This window comes from Anneissia japonica, unplaced genomic scaffold (genome assembly GCF_011630105.1).
Source record: "Anneissia japonica isolate Jap-2015-1 unplaced genomic scaffold, ASM1163010v1 scaffold585_len4108843_cov191, whole genome shotgun sequence".
NCBI classification, from domain to species: Eukaryota; Metazoa; Echinodermata; class Crinoidea; order Comatulida; family Comatulidae; genus Anneissia; species Anneissia japonica.
The window spans coordinates 1252356-1268596 of NW_022716829.1; the positions used below are offsets into that span (position 1 = coordinate 1252356).

At 33.4% G+C, this 16241-nt stretch overlaps 2 protein-coding genes across 3 annotated transcripts in view; both read right to left on the bottom strand.

The window, feature by feature from the left end:
* Positions 1-11799, bottom strand: part of LOC117109829 — a 14073-nt gene extending 2274 nt beyond the window's left edge. Inside the window, exons 1-6 of one of the 2 annotated variants that reach the window (XM_033252258.1) lie at positions 11318-11799; positions 10709-10781; positions 10371-10491; positions 2930-3114; positions 2268-2437; positions 1450-1609 (exon numbers count right to left, since the gene is read on the bottom strand). In XM_033252258.1, the coding sequence (XP_033108149.1) occupies positions 1450-1609; positions 2268-2437; positions 2930-3114; positions 10371-10491; positions 10709-10775 (703 nt within the window). In that variant the 5' untranslated portion in view covers positions 10776-10781; positions 11318-11799. The other variant, XM_033252259.1, reaches the window with a different exon arrangement.
* Positions 11800-11896: 97 nt separating this feature from the next.
* On the bottom strand, positions 11897-15476 carry LOC117109966. Its single transcript, XM_033252478.1, has 4 exons — positions 15367-15476; positions 15167-15215; positions 14373-15062; positions 11897-13824 (listed from the first exon to the last, which is right to left on the bottom strand). The coding sequence occupies exons 2-4, from the start codon at positions 15213-15215 to the stop codon at positions 13526-13528; spliced, it is 1038 nt and encodes a 345-aa protein (XP_033108369.1). The 5' UTR covers positions 15367-15476; the 3' UTR covers positions 11897-13525.
* Positions 15477-16241: the final 765 nt, after the last annotated feature.

Below are 16241 nucleotides of genomic sequence, written 5' to 3' on the forward strand. Positions count from 1 at the left end.
ACCCACCCTCGGTCGGGGGAAAATTAAATTTGTCTGGGAATTTATTTTAACAAAAGATAATAAAATGTTGTGTTAATTATGGGATTCTTTAATTAAAAAGGATAACTTGATAGCAAGTGCCATGCAAGTTAAGAGAGTCCTCCTGTCGGGGTTACCGGTACTAGTCCCCCTGCGGGGATACTAACCCCTTGTCGGAGGGTCCCAGCCCACTATCGGGAAAGAGCTGGAGCACCCTGCAACCCATACGATCGCAATAGTACAACACCACGCACATACGGTAGCACTGCTCGAACTAAACATTTTTAATCCCTAAAATTTAAAAGCTTACTAAGGCATTCTTGAATAGTACAGTACTTTCGGCGCTTGAGATTTGATTTTTTTCCTCGACGACCGGCAGGACAGGAGGTGCAAGCAGGGGCCCAGAGGTCCCCGATAGGGGCTCCTTTTCCCTCCTGGACCCCCGCTATATAGCGCCGCCCCTGTTGCAATTCTCGCTGCAAGTGGTCTTATTCTCCTGACCTGTGCGATGACATACCACCATATACCCAGAGAGGACTGGAAATGTGCATCCATACATTACCTGCACATCCATTAAATAACAAATGCTATTGTAAAAGACCATCCCTTCAACTCATTGAAAACACTACCAGATAGTTATTAGGCATGTGTAATTAAGAATTTATTACGGGAAAACTCGATCGATAGCTGAAGTCCCTGGGAATAGAATGTCATGAAATATCGAATGACTGAAGTAACAAAATGTTGGTTATATCGATATCCGTTATCGTATAAACAATGTGTTCTATCAGTGCAAAGTAATTCGATGGTGTTCTGTGAGTTGTTTTTTTTTTCTATGTGTGTCTTCTATCTACTAATTATGGCCGATGGAGTCCTACAGATAAGCCTTTTTTAATATATGTCGAGCGTATTTTACAGTATTATTTATTAATAAATAACAATAAAGTTAGGTTTTTCGTGTAGCATCGTACACACAATATAAACAAATAGATAAATAATAATAACAGTGCTTAGATAGAAACATAGGCATTGGCGCAAATCTAACCCCTATAGGCACTCTCTTTTATACAACTGACTTTACGTTCACCGTATGGACCTGTATGGTCTAACGGTATGATACTCGCTTTGACAGCTAGAGGCTGGTGGTTAGGCCCCATAAAAAAAATTAGTTTATCACCCCCCCCCCCTCATCACTTTTGGGGAAATTGCGAAAAAAAACAAAAAAAAAACACCTCCCTCCCTCATCAGTTTTTATTTTTTGATAGGGTGATAACTAATCATTTTTTATAGGGACTTACACCGCCACAGACACTTGTTGTCATACCCAACTGAAAAGGAACTTTTCGATGAATGGTGCTTGATACGATAATAGCGTCTAGTATTAGTACCACCGCTCATAGGCCTACATCAATTTTTCCTTCCATATCCTACCTTTTAAAACTGTAAAACCAGTTGTTGTAACAGTCTTTAATGTCGGTTTACCCCACTTGGCTTTATCATCGAATAGGACTAGTTTGAAGCGGCAGGCTAAGCTGATACTGTAGGTAGTGTGGGGTTCCAAACCTCTAATGGTGTACTGTTGCTCATCAACCTACGTCATGTATGAATAATAGTCTGCGGTAAGATCACCAAAACCCACAAAATTAAGTTAAAACATTTAACGAAAAAAATCATTCACCAACTAACAGATGAATACATACAGTGCACCTTCCAATTCGAGGCCTCACTAATTCCAAGACTCCTCTAATTCGAGACCACTTTTTCAAAGAACCAAATAACAATTGTCAATCTTTTACTACAGCTACCTCTAATTGGAGGCCAAACCCGAGACCACCCCAATGTTCACGTCCCAAAGTGGCCTCGAATTGGAGGGCGAACTATAATTCCGTACCCTTTCTTCTTGCATACATATATTATATAAAGAATTATTATTGTTGTTGTTGAATACATTTATATAATGTTACACGTAAAAAAGATAAACCCTAAACTATCTAAAGTATCTATTCAGAGATCCCGTCTTGAACTCAAAATAAGGCGCCGCATAGCGGCGTACCACGTTGATCCATGTTTCATTTGTGGTGTGCAGATTGTCCAGTTGGCTAAGTGTCGGCATAGACAGCAGAAGGTCCTAGGTTTGAACTCGGGGCAATTTTTCCCACTCACAAATTCCTTTTCTTTACCGTCTGCAATTTATACACACACATATCTAATTCAATATCTTTTTAAAAATAAATAAATCCATCTCCTACCATCTCTGTTGTTTCATTGACTCGTTGATTCCAATAGTGTAATTTGTACAACAGTTTTCGGCTGTTCGATTGTTTGTTTTTGCTCGCAAGTTCAAAGGGTTTCTGCCATGTCACATCTATACTCGTTTCGGAGACATTAAACTCCACGTTCGTAACTGTATTTGGTATGGCTAAGAATCAACCAAAAAATAATGTTTATTATTACAATGGTTGAAGATACACAAAACAATAGGATTAAGATCTAAAATATATTGTTACATATCATACAAGTCACAGGCTAAAATGTATTAATATGCTAAATAAAATATACCGTACTGTATGCCGCATGATAAAGTTATAAGCAATGTTCCAAGTGAAACTGAAAAATAGGACTAAGTTATATAATTGGCCTATACATATGTGTAATATACCGTATTATACAGTATATAAATTAATGTAAAAAACCCTAAACTACTACCGTTCTCTGGTAATTCTTAATATATACAGTGCTATGCTAAAACCTAATTTGAATACTTTTGAATATTATATGTATATATTATACTTACATATATAGGTCCCTATGTATACATATATTAATATTTATCCATTGTATTATGATCGAATTTGATTCTGATTAGATAGATTTTATAAAAACATTAGTAAAGAATAAAACTATTGTGGACCTTGTGTATAAGGAGTGAACTCCAACAAATCAGAGACGAGCACTTTCGTTCCTGCTGCATCCGTGCTGTATACCGATATAGTCTGCGTGTTGTAATGCCCTCCATTAGGCTCATCAGAATCAAAATAATATATTGTTCGATTTCCTTTGATTTCCTCCTTAATTGGTGTGTATGAAGAACGAAGCCTAAGGGAAAATGATAATATAATAGTCATACCTTTGTATATAGTAGTAAAGTTTGAAGTAGCCCTCCAACATTTAATAAAAACATTGAAGTTATAACTTAAAAAATCATATTTTTTTAAATAATAAAAATAATTCATATCTTTGTACATTTGAATTGTGAATTTATTTAAAACTGTATTTTTTTTTCTAAAACATTTGAATTTTAATTACGGTACCTTTTAATGTATGTAATAAATTGGCTGTTTCTTTAATGTTCACTGGAGAACCTTTTAAATATTAAATTCGATTTTTAAGCTTTTATTTTGTCTTTTGTATTTTGTACTGAATTTGCCCGGGAAAAAAATATGATAAATAAAAATCAGCTTCACGCAGATAGAAATATTTCCATTTCCCTGATTTATATAATTTCAATATAACAATTATCAAATTGTTTACCAATTAAATCGCTGCAAAGAATATAGACATTCTTTCTAGGCCTATGTGTCTTTTAATTTACAAGAAAATATTTCTCATTCTAGTATTTTTTTGAAAGATAATAACTTATATAAATGTTCAAATTGATCAATTCAAATATTAAATTGTTTTATTGTTTAGTAAAGTATTAAACCCCCAGTTTCAAGTACCGTGTAGAGGATGAGAGCGTGATGCTTCCTCTGGGTGGGACGCTGGCCTACCGCATGTCAGGCTACCAGCAATTACCTGGTACACATTTACAGGTGAGTAGACTGAAGCAATGCAGAAGGGCTATTTTACGAAAAATGAGACCAATATTCATTTCACTGTTCTTTTACTTGAGAAAACGTATTACGTAATTGGAATCCATGAATATCTATTTATTCTGTTGCACCGTCTTAAACTCAACTCAGACATATAGGCCTATAGTATAATAATTGTATTATAATCATTAAAATGAGCCCGAACGACCGGAAAAGTCCATAATTGTAATTTCCCAAGCACTAAACTAGTATTTAATAATGGTAATTTGTTTTAAAATAACAATTAATTTACTTTGGTATTCGTATTATCGTGAAGGGTATCCCTGAACACATCATAATAACACATGATTTTGTAAGAGGTATGATATTAATGAACAAGTTTGAAATCAGGTATGCTTTCCTCAAAACTCGTGTGTTTTACGTTATCCGCATTATTGAGTGGATATATCAATAAAATAAAACCTTATAGCTGAATTATTGATGAGTATTATTTTGCTTAACATGTTAGTGAATTGAAAAATCTGAGGTCAGCAATATTCCAAACTGCAAACATTGTAGCGACCTCGTTAAGCATGTATATTACGTTATCCATATTCCTCAGTAACTAATAATCACACCAACTATTTGATATTTATACCAAATTATATATATGCCCTCACGTCATTATGGACCAATTTTATGGAATTTAACATCAGATTTTTCGCGCTTGACAGTAAAATAGAGCAAAATGTGATTTACGTTATTGTGAACTACCAGATTACTAGTGACATTCTGACCCATTTCCCACGCTCCAATGGCTTTCATCACTACCGAGAGTACACCGATGTTGGTAAAATCATGGCATATGACAGTGCAGATGATGATTACATGGTAAAATCATGGCATTTGACAGTGCAGATAATGATTACATGGTCAAATCATGGCATATGACAGTGCAGATAATGATTACATGTTCATGGAACCGGTTGGCAGTGCATGCTTTAAATGGCCAAAACTTATCGATGAATTATGGATACTTGCCCCGTTTGGGAATCGAGCCTACAATCGCTGAGTTTACTACCCTTGATCCAGCATGAGTAAACGGAGGGAGATAACGCGCGGCCACTAAGCCATTAATGCGATAAACCTACTGCCACACCAAGTAGGCCCCTACCAGTTATTCAACTCTGATTTTACTAAAAAAAATTCTTCGTATAAATACACTGCAGGTTAATATTACGCATGGTCATGGTGTCAAAAATGGGCCGTGGGCCAAGGGGGTTTATTTTTTGTCTAAAAATGTAGAATAAAATTTATAATCGATTTTTGATTGTTACCATCTTACGCACTTTACCATAACTTACGCACTTTCCATCTTACGCACTTACCATCTTACGCAGTTTACCATAACTTACGCACTTTCTTTTAAACAAAAATGTTTGAAAAATTCATTATGCAAATTAGAAAAAAATAGACTAATCATGTTACGGGAAACCTATTAGTTGTGTGTTCAATTCCCACACGAACCAATTTTTTTTTTTATTTATTTATTTTTTTTTAATTTATTTATTTATTTTTTTATTTAAGGCAGTTTAGTTGATGGTGGATAATGAATAGCAAACCTGAAAGTTGTGTGTTCGATTCCCACACGAGCCATTTTTTTTGAAAGGAGAAAATATCGTAATTCACATGTTTACGTTATCCACTCTGAGCAAGAAAGTGTATTTGTTAGTACGTCTAGGCATATGATGTGTTTATCAATCCATGTTGAACGCATTATGACATATTCCACAGTAAGGTTAAATGTCAAGTTACATTTGATTGTCTATTTGCATCTGATTTATGTTTAACTATACCACTAATTCAATTTTTAAGAGTAATTAATCGATAATGCTTGAATTAGCTTGCAAATCTCAGGAGGAGAATACGGTTTATTATGTTAATAGTTGATGGTGAAAATAAATACCAAGTAGGCCTATGTTTGGACGGTAACATGACCTTTTCAGTGTTCTTTCATAATTTTACTATTTTACCACAATTCATGGTATAATGTGTATTAAGTTATCCGTACTTATATACTGTAAATTGATAATGATGCGATCACGTGTGTATCATAAACGGTCGTCTCAAAATGTATTTACAGGAAACATTACAGAGAATGTCAACAAAATGAAACAAATTTAATACATTTCAAGACAACCAACTATGTGATTTTGAAACATATCAACATATCATGTTCATAAGTATCAATTAATTTGTTTACACTAATATATAATGGTTAGTATAATTGCTAACATAAACTGGTTTCTTATGATAACATAGAAAATGCTTCTAAACTAAGTGTGAATACGCATAGTGATTTTGTTTGTTGTTATTTTAATGTAATCACGCAGGTTTTACTTTATTTTAAAATAATTGTATTAACAAAGAGTTACGACCACGTAATACACAACAGCCATTGTGTACAAAAATGTACAATAACATTCAAATTGATTTTAGAAAAAAAAAAACCATACATGTGATGTTCACGATTTCTATTGATCTGCTACTTTTTTCGTAGAAGAGTTCATAAAGTTCCTTTGCTCAATTAATTTGTGTTTCAATAACAGTTGTTTGCACGAATAGATAATTGTCGTTGAAGTAAAATTGGTTTCGCTAGTATTAATCGGAAAGTGTAGTATTCTAAATCCGAAATGTGACATTTTCTTGAATTATTCTAATTGAATTATTCTAGAATTAATACTATTTCTATTATTATTATCACCTTTCATTATTATTATCATTATTATTTAGTGGCGGATACAAGAATTCGTAATAGAGGGGGCAAACGAATGGACTTCACATATAAGAAGGTCCAATTATGATTATAGTACTTTTAGATGGCCGAAAATGGCACTCTCAGTTAAATTTTAATATACAGTTATTTTCTTTGTTTTTCCATTTATTTTTTGTAAATCTAGGGGGAGGGGGCACCCTGAATCCACCAATGATAATAATCATCATTCTTCTTCTTCTTGAACGTGTTGCGTTCCCTGGAAATCTCGTCGGTCGCAGTGTGCCTGGCAATCCGTCTGTTATACCCAGTTTTGATCTATCTTTGGATGCCTACAACTTTTGAGGTGTCTTTTAATGACTTTTAAGTTCTTCAAATTTCAAGGTTTTCCCCTCTGAAAACCGTCAGGTAAATTTTCTCATTCTTATTTCAATATTTTATTTGATTATTATATGATTAGGGCTACTTTATTCTAAACTTACTTATTTAAATTCTTTCTCTGTTGTTTCAACTGTTTCTTTGACCTGCTTATATTGTTTTTTGATCCTGCTTTATTAATTTGCATCTTTAATTGTAATTTAATTGATTTTGCTTTAATAATTTATTTTCAGTTTTATATATAATTTTGAATTAATTCATTTTGTAAATTAAGAATTGAAAGGTTGTTACTTTTTTTACCTTTTCCTCCTTTGTATATTTTTATATATTTTTGTTTGATTATTTCATTAGGGCTACTTAAAGTAGTCTAAATTTATTTTTCCTAATAATTAATTAGTTTCATTCTCTCTTGTGTCCACTCTCATTAAAGATTGTTGAAATAAAATTAATAAAGTAAATAGCACTATTATGTGGGTATACATACAGAAAAAAAATTGAGTAGTTGCATACGTACCGTATTCTTTTTTCATGAATCGATGAACAGATAGGCATGAAGAACGCACTTTCGTACAAAAATTATCTTTACGATTTCGAACCTACAGTTTTTCTAACTTTTTATTCAATCGAAGGCTAGTTAGGCTAAGCCTAATTGCTTGACCGATCTGCCAACCTATGCCTAGGTTAGCATGCCTTTTGTAGGCCAGGGTACAGTAGTAGGCCTATTTTGTTTTACATTTCTTCACGGGGGGGGGGGGGGGGGTGGGGCGATCCTGAATCCCATGCATCCACCATGATATCTGAGATATGCTACAAAAAATATATAATTTGTTCGGATCTCATACATAAATATGTAAAGTATTGTTTGTGTAGCTAAATTAATTTTTAAAAACACTATTGATGCAAGTGGTATTGCTTTATGATAACAAGCTATACATACATTACCATTTTGAAAATGTAGATGCATTGAAACAAAATGAAAAACAATACAATCCTTAAAAACCACAGTAAACTTTTTTCAAGACTTCTAAATTTCTACTCTTACTTTCTACGTTAAATCTAAGCCTACCGTACATTTATTTTGTACTTTTAGATTTCAAAAACAGTTTACACCCAAATTGAAATTTCTAAAAGGTACATGCATCCCAACACCCCCTTAAAATTGGGCATATATCATCTAATTTTCCCATTGTAACAAGAAACAAATTTCAGCTCACGGCAAGGGTCCTTCTTCTTCTTATCGAGTCTATTCACGAGAGCATCTCTCCTAGTACGGCAGCTTAGGGCCATATTTGGACTTAATGTGGACGTTCCGGACAAAAGCACCATTTTTTTTTTACATGCTCCTTATGGTCATAGCATTCAATTTTTGGTAGGAACCACCTCATCCGAGGTCATTATGGCGGCCAGCTTTGATTTCAAAATGGTAGCCTTATAAAACCTATGTTTATCTATATCTCCGCTTCTAATCACTTTGAATTATAATTCTAATATCTAAGAGTATGTTTATATGTTCGAGGAATACCATCATATCATATTTGACCTGGTCAGATTGCCACAAATGGGCCATTTAAGGTCATTCAAAGTCAAATATTGTATGGTATCTTTAAAATTACGTAATTGTCAAATTTTACATTAGAATCATACCCACGATCTCAGAATTCAAAATTTTTACTATGAACTACAATATTTCATTTGAGGTCATTCTGGCGGCCATCTTGAATTTCAAAATGGCTGCCACGCAAAACATATATTTATCAATATATCGACTTTTAAACTACTTCCAATAAGAATGATGTCTAAAAATATATTTTCATGGTCAATGATTTATAGCACTTGTGACATGGTCAGATCAAGGAGGTATAAAAATAATTTTTATACCTCCTTGGTCAGATGGTCATTTAAGGTCATTCAATTTCATTTTTCTCTTAAATACGTAGAAATTAATAGTTTGTAAGTGGTCGTGTTTTACAGCAAAATCATACATAAGCTCACAAAATTCAATTTTTAATAGGAACTATTTCATCAGAGGTCATTATGACAGCCATTTTAGGTCAAGGTCATTTAGCAGCCATATTAAATTTCAAGGTGACCACCATGTAAAAAGGTTTTGTTATTTTAAATATGTTTACTGTACTGCATAGTCAAAGAATAACATCAAAAGTAGTGACATGTATTTGTATTTATTATATTCCATTATATATTGGAAAAAGTCTGACATCAGATATTGTATTTAATGTGAAATGATAAATTGATATCAAAAAGAATGGTATAATATATATATATATATTATATATATATGTATTGTGTGTTTGTTGGGGTGTGTATATGTATGTATATATGTGTATATGTATATACAGTATGTATTTGTATATATGCATGTGTATATAAGTATATATATAAATAATAATAATAATAATAACAGTTGAATATGCAATAATGTTTTGCTCACACTATGATGATATTACTTTCATGAAATATAAATAATATTTTGTATTTAATATATTCAAAATCTCATAATTTAATTAATTTAATTTTTTGACAGGATTTCTTATTGTATACCGTGGTGCAGTATGTGTTTATTTAAATTAAGAATGATGAAAAAACTGTGAGTTACCCCCACAAAAGATTTTAAAAAAGTGGTGACATGGTCAGATAATTATGGTCATAAAAAAGTCATTTAAGATCAATATTGTATGACATCTTAATAATACATCTTCTCGGATTGTTATTAAATAATCAGAACAGTGGCAAGGTTCTATGAAATACCTATATATCCTATATGTATATAAGTATGCAGACTATGTTATATATAAATTAAAATACTTTGCTGTGTAGTAGTATAGAAATACAATACTAGTTAAAATAATACTAATAATGTTGTAATATATAAATATGTGTCTCGACCACAGGTCTCTGTGGTTGAGTTGGTAAGACCTTCGCACGTTAAGAAAAAGGTGCTGAGTTCGAGTCCTGGTGGAGGAAAGGTTCCTTTTCATTCTGATCAGATTTTCCTCTTCAGTTGCATTTAAATTGTACATTATTATTTACAAAATGGGTTTATCCTATTGGTCTAATAAATCAAATAAGTATTATTATTGTTTTCTATTGTATTGTATTGATAGATAAACATAGGTTTTATTAGGCGGCCATTTTGAAATCCAAGATGGCCGCCATAATGACCTCGGATGAGGTGGTTCCTACCAAAAATTGAATGATATGACCATAAGGAGCATGTAAAAAAAAATGGTGCTATTGTCCGGAACGTCCACATCCGTCTGCTAAGCTGCCGGACTATCCTTTCTTGACCACCATAAGTCCTGAAAAGGTAGATCTGGATTTTTTTTTTATTGGCAGCTCAAGGGACCCCCTCCCCCGCCCAGATCCGCCAATGTCATACCATTCATACATACCCATAATTGCTTGTTGATGTGATGCTGTAAGTTAAATGTTGGCTATTTGAAGGCGCTTCCCAGATACATTTGTATTCGTCGATGGTTGAACTTTCACATGAGAGTATGCCATCTGAATCGCCTGCAAATATATACAATTTATTTAGTTAAATTTGTTTATTCGACACACCCTTAAAATGCGCACATTTTGAATTAAACCAGTTGAAAATATCTAATAATCTGTGCTAGGTCTATATTATATAAAACAAAGTTATTGTGACTCTTAAGATAAGTTGGTGCTGAATAAAATTAAGAGAGGTCGTTAACATCATGAAAACAATGACTACTCCCATACTTACATACGATTGACTTAAAACTCAGAACCACAAGGATGATTTGCAGAACAAAGAGGAGACTCGGAGCCATGTTAGCCTGTAAGGACCAAAGGTGCAAGTGTCGGTAAAGTGTTTGAACATGGCAATTTAACTCACGCTAATATTGAATTAGTTTTTGTTTTGATTTCTTATTTCTTTACTATTTTTTTGAATTACATTGACCTTGGACTCAACGCATCAAGAGAAAGTGCAGGGTAATTGTACTTCCTAAAACTTTAATAAATTATTGAAAGGAAGAAATATTGTTTCGATTGCTCCATATTTTGATTCTTTTTTTTTTTTTTTTTTTTTTTTTTATAACAAAGAGATTAAAAAATTGAGAGTCCTTGCTTCCTTTTTAGCTTCCATGCATGAGAGGGTTCAAACATGAAGCACTAAGAAATGAGCAGAGGATGTGATTTTCTGGTTAAGATGCTCGATCTACAAAATTCGGTATTTGATTAACTAAAAAAACGAACTTCAAACTAGGCAACTACATCCTTTTTTTGTTCTAGCCTTTCATGGGTGTCCTATTATAATAGGCCTATGCTAAAACAAAAAGTAAAGTTGATGTACATTTTTTAACTGTCTTACCTGAATTTTTATTACAATCTACACAATATTACCTCGTTAAAATATTTCAGGGATTTAGTTGAGACAAACCATCGGCATATCTTCTATTATCTAGCCTAGGATTTCTGTTAAATTCACGTGTACTGGGTAAAATTCACTCATCAGAGCCGCTTATTTCGATGCAGCAGTATGCAGTTGTTTTGGCCGTAACTGTAATTCAGGCTGCCTAATCTGTATTGTGTTTGCGCACTTTGTTGAAATCAGCTTAACAAAAGAGGCGAGTGTCACGACAATGCGCTAACACGTTTTATTACAACGAATGTGATGTAACGGAGGAAATGTTGTAGGCGAAATTTTGTAAATACATATAGACTTTTAATGGTTATACTAAGCACCTTAAGATATTAATCTGATGAAGAGTACCATACCGGCACCGTATTATGAAAAACCGATTGAAACGAAAAGAACATAAAAAATAAATAAATAAAACAACAACAAAACAAAACAAAAAACAAAAAAAATATAAACAAAAAAAAAATGTTATGCAATACATGTATATGATTTTTTGTTTAATGATTTTTATTTTAATGGTTTGATTTTTGACTTTTTTTTGAAGATGTAAATAAATCAGTAAAAAAATTCTGTATTTCATCTTATGACATTATACTATCAGCAACATGAAATTGAAACTGAAGGCAAGTGCATTTTAATAATCTTAAAAACTAAATATTGGCAAGTATGTTAAACTATACAGTATCTCTAGGGAATGATAAATTCGCAATGAATGGCAAAACATCAATTCAATATGTAATAGAATAAGTCTGCATTGCAACAAACAATATAAAAATTTCAAAACATAAAAAGTCACGCAGACCATACGCCGACTGATGTGCAATAACACCGTACTACTTTTTTTCAATTTCAGGCCTATCACCCAATCATATTTAAGCAAGATATGCCTATACCAGGTCTACCTCATTTTTTTTACATTTTTTAAATGCGTTGTCTAATGAAAATTTTGCTATCAAGATAAAATTATTGATAGTGCTCAGTTGTATTAAGACAGAACAGATAGTTATCATGATAACTATACAACAAACCTCAGAGCCAAATACCAGTCATACCATGGTAGTAGGGAGCTTTCGATTGCACGACGACCGTAGGACCATGGAGGAAGGACGTAGAACGTAAGGACGTCACTAAAAGTATTCTGCGCATGCGAGAACGTTCAATTCTTCTCTCTCGTCGCGTGGATTGTGGATTCTACTACGCAATTTAGGACGGTCACGCATGAATGATTCCGTTGAGCGTCGCGTCGTCGAGCAAATCGAAAGCTCCCTAACTGACAAAATACATTGAACGTTATGGTTGTGCCCCGGATCGATGAAATATCTTTTATGGTAAGTGTTTTCCTCGAACTCACTAAAGCGTTTCAATTGTATCGTTCAGTATTGGAAAAGAGGTGTTACATTTAGTGTGGTATGTGGTATACAGTACAGTCTGTTTATCGTGAAAAAAATAGTGAATTTATAATCAATTCTGATGGGGAATATATTAATTTTTTGGGTAATATGTGGCCACAAATATTAAGTTTTTTTTTGTTTTAAGTTTATTGTTAGTTATTTAGTTCGTGTTATCAAGCAGAGCCAAGAAATTCTGGGGCTACTATAACGTTTGAACATCACGATACCGAATTAAACAGCGTTAGCAGTGAGCTTAGTTAAAACATATTTTAAACAACACAAAAGGTGAATTTACGTTTGAGCAGAAACAAATTGCAATCTTATATGCTTTCATTCATTCATTCATTTAGAGTAACATTAATTTCTTCTTTTTTTTTCAATTATGTACAACTTGTAAAGAAATAAATCAAATATTAGTCTAAGAAGAGAGCGAAACCCAAATAAAAAGGAAAATAACCAATGATTATTGTAGGGCTTATGTTAATATGGATGCAATTAACTCATGACAACTTAAATAGCTCATAATACATATTCCCAATTATTAATAGGCCTATTATAAATGTGAACTTGATCTTATAAATATTTTGAGATCACAACCCCCAAAGAGGTAAAACAGGTCTAGGCAACAGTCAAGCAATTGGGCCTAAGTTAGTATCTACTATTAGTAGCAGGCTGATGATGTTAACATTATATTATACATGAATGCGGGAGTACAATTATATAATTACATAAACAAAATGGAACTCCGGCATTTATGTAATTAAATCTAAAGCCTTAAAAACAGATAACATCCATCAGAGAGATGGGCTTCAGTTGCGTATCTGCTGAGCTCGCCATGTGATACACATACACAACACGCGGCTTCTTGGCAGTCGTACACTTGGAAGCCGATATTATTATTATTTGACACACGCCAGTTATACAAACACGTAATCGAGCATCTAATAATGCTTCTCGTCGACTTGTTCTTTAAAACTTCAAATGGAGTTTTATTGACCAAACATTCGTATTTCTCACTAGATGACTTCACGTACCGAAATGAAGGTAGTTTTATAGAGCAGATATCTAGAAAAAAGATCACAATTTATAACTCTTGATGTTTAAAAACAATATAAATGTCAACTGCCATACATTTTGCCCTCCAACTCAAGACCAATTAATTTTAAGACCACTTTTCTAAGTACCATCTTCAATCTAACCATTTAATTTGATCGAACCTCAAGAGCAACCCCACATGTTCAGAGGTCTAAAAGGGGCCTCGAATTAAGTTCAGCAAATAATATTGAGTGATCTTTTCTCTTTGTTTGACATAGAAATATTTTAGTTAGTCTTGATGAAGTCCTGATGATTCCGAAGAATTTCTGTGTTTAGCGTCCATTGTCTTTATATTAATATGTGTTTGGATTTAATTTGAAATCATTGGAATTTCTTACTGCTGGTTTTAATAAGGATTATTTGTCTTGCTATGATTATTTGTTTTTAATTTTAATAGGTTTTGCTTGACCGTTTTATGCTATTGTAGAATTTGGTTTGAGTAAAACTTTTTGAATAGGTAATGAAGAAGAACAAACACAACATAATATCATGCACTTAACAATTTACATTACACTTACCCCTTGGCCTGCTACTTAAGTTGCTTAATCGAGTGATGGCCTTTGGAGTGTGTAATGCAGGTGTCGCCAATGCATCGGTAACAATGATATCAGCAAGTGGAGAACTGTCAGAATTGTCAGTAATGGCAGACAGGCTTCCAACATCATTTACAAAAGTAGATGGGTTGCTGGGATATTCTACAGTGGTAGACGGATTGCCTGTAAGATATGATGCACTGGTAAACCTTTTACCAGTGTTCGGTACAGTGGCGGTATGCCGATTGTCAGGACTTGCTGCAGTGATGGGCTGGTTGCCAAGAACGGATATAGTGGTAGACGCCGGGGTGCCATTTTTTTCCGATACAAGGGTATGCAGATCAACAGAATCCGATGTCACAGCGGTAGACGGGTTGTCCCCAGTGGTTGACTGGTTGTAAGTTGTTGACGAATTGCTAGAATACAAATTTTCTGGTTTTTCAGAAGTAGTAGACAGGTTTATAAGATATTCTAAAATGGTAGATGGGTTCCCATGATTCTCTTTTGAAAAATTGTTGCCAGAATCTGATACCACGGTGGATGGGTTGTCAGTATATTCGACAGTGGTAGACTGTTCGCCAAAATCTTCTACCATGGGATATTCTGCAATCGGCGTAGGCGCATCTAAGACTCTGTAGTAATAGTAGTAGTAGAGGTAGTCGTTGTAGATGTTATCTATATTTAGAGGTATATATAGTTCTAATTAATTCCCCTTTTTATCACGTAACAATGTCAATAATCAAAGTACATTTACCGGTCAACGATGTGAAAATACTTACCAAATTGTCCAAAGGGAAATACAAGACTCAACAAAATCAGTAAGAGCATCTATAAGAAAGTAATTTGAACGTTGTTTCACGTGTATTTCATTTAAATAAAATCTTATGCTATAATATTATGTAATATAAAAAGGCCTATTATATAACTGTGTATTTTTCTTTCTTATTATTCTTTACTTCAAAAAATGAAATACAATTACCTCGGTAAAACGTCCGTCTTGTGTCACTTGTATGAAGACAATGTTTGTTTAAAGTGTACTGGATTTGCAATTTTAACATAACCGAATTCAAACGTTGTGTAAAGCGTATGTATTTGTTTATATTGTTTTTTTTTAAAAGAAATCCCTTTGTTTACTTAATAGCACTAATGATAACCGTGTATTTAGTTACTATCCTACAACCATATATCCACACTGACACTGAACGCTCGCACGCACAAGAATAAGGGAACTGAATAAGGCCTAATTTATATTATTTTTCTCATCTAAATTGACGGTCATTTACTCGGAGATAAGGTTTCGTATGTCGTGTTTGCTAATCACATGTGTAAAAATAGCCTACCATTATAACCTGGTATCGAAATTTAATCCACTGTTTTTTGTGGAATACAATGTGACGTTGTTCCGTTAGCAATGAATCTTGAATAGCTTAATTAATTACTAGGGCCTAATTGTTGTCAAACAGTATAGAATTTTGCCTTGATTTTGTAGCCCCGTTTGCACGCAATTCTGCCACGAGATAGGGGGCGCCCTATTAGAATTCGAACCAGAGCCGTAGGCGATTTTTTTTTTCGTACGAAACATTTGCATGAAATTTCACTCGGGCCATCTCGGATACGAGGAACAAGAGCAGACACTTCGCAATGTCGTGACGCTCGAGTTTTACTATTATTGCTCTTTCTATGTTTACCTACGCTAGGCCTATGATATCTTACGGATTTATGAGATTTACGTGTGTAACTAACTGTGACCTTCTTGGATGTTTATTAAATGTTAGTATAATATCTACAACAACAACAGCTAGTACCCCCTTTTATAAAGTGTTGATAGGTACAGTAATACCAAAGGCTAGAGAG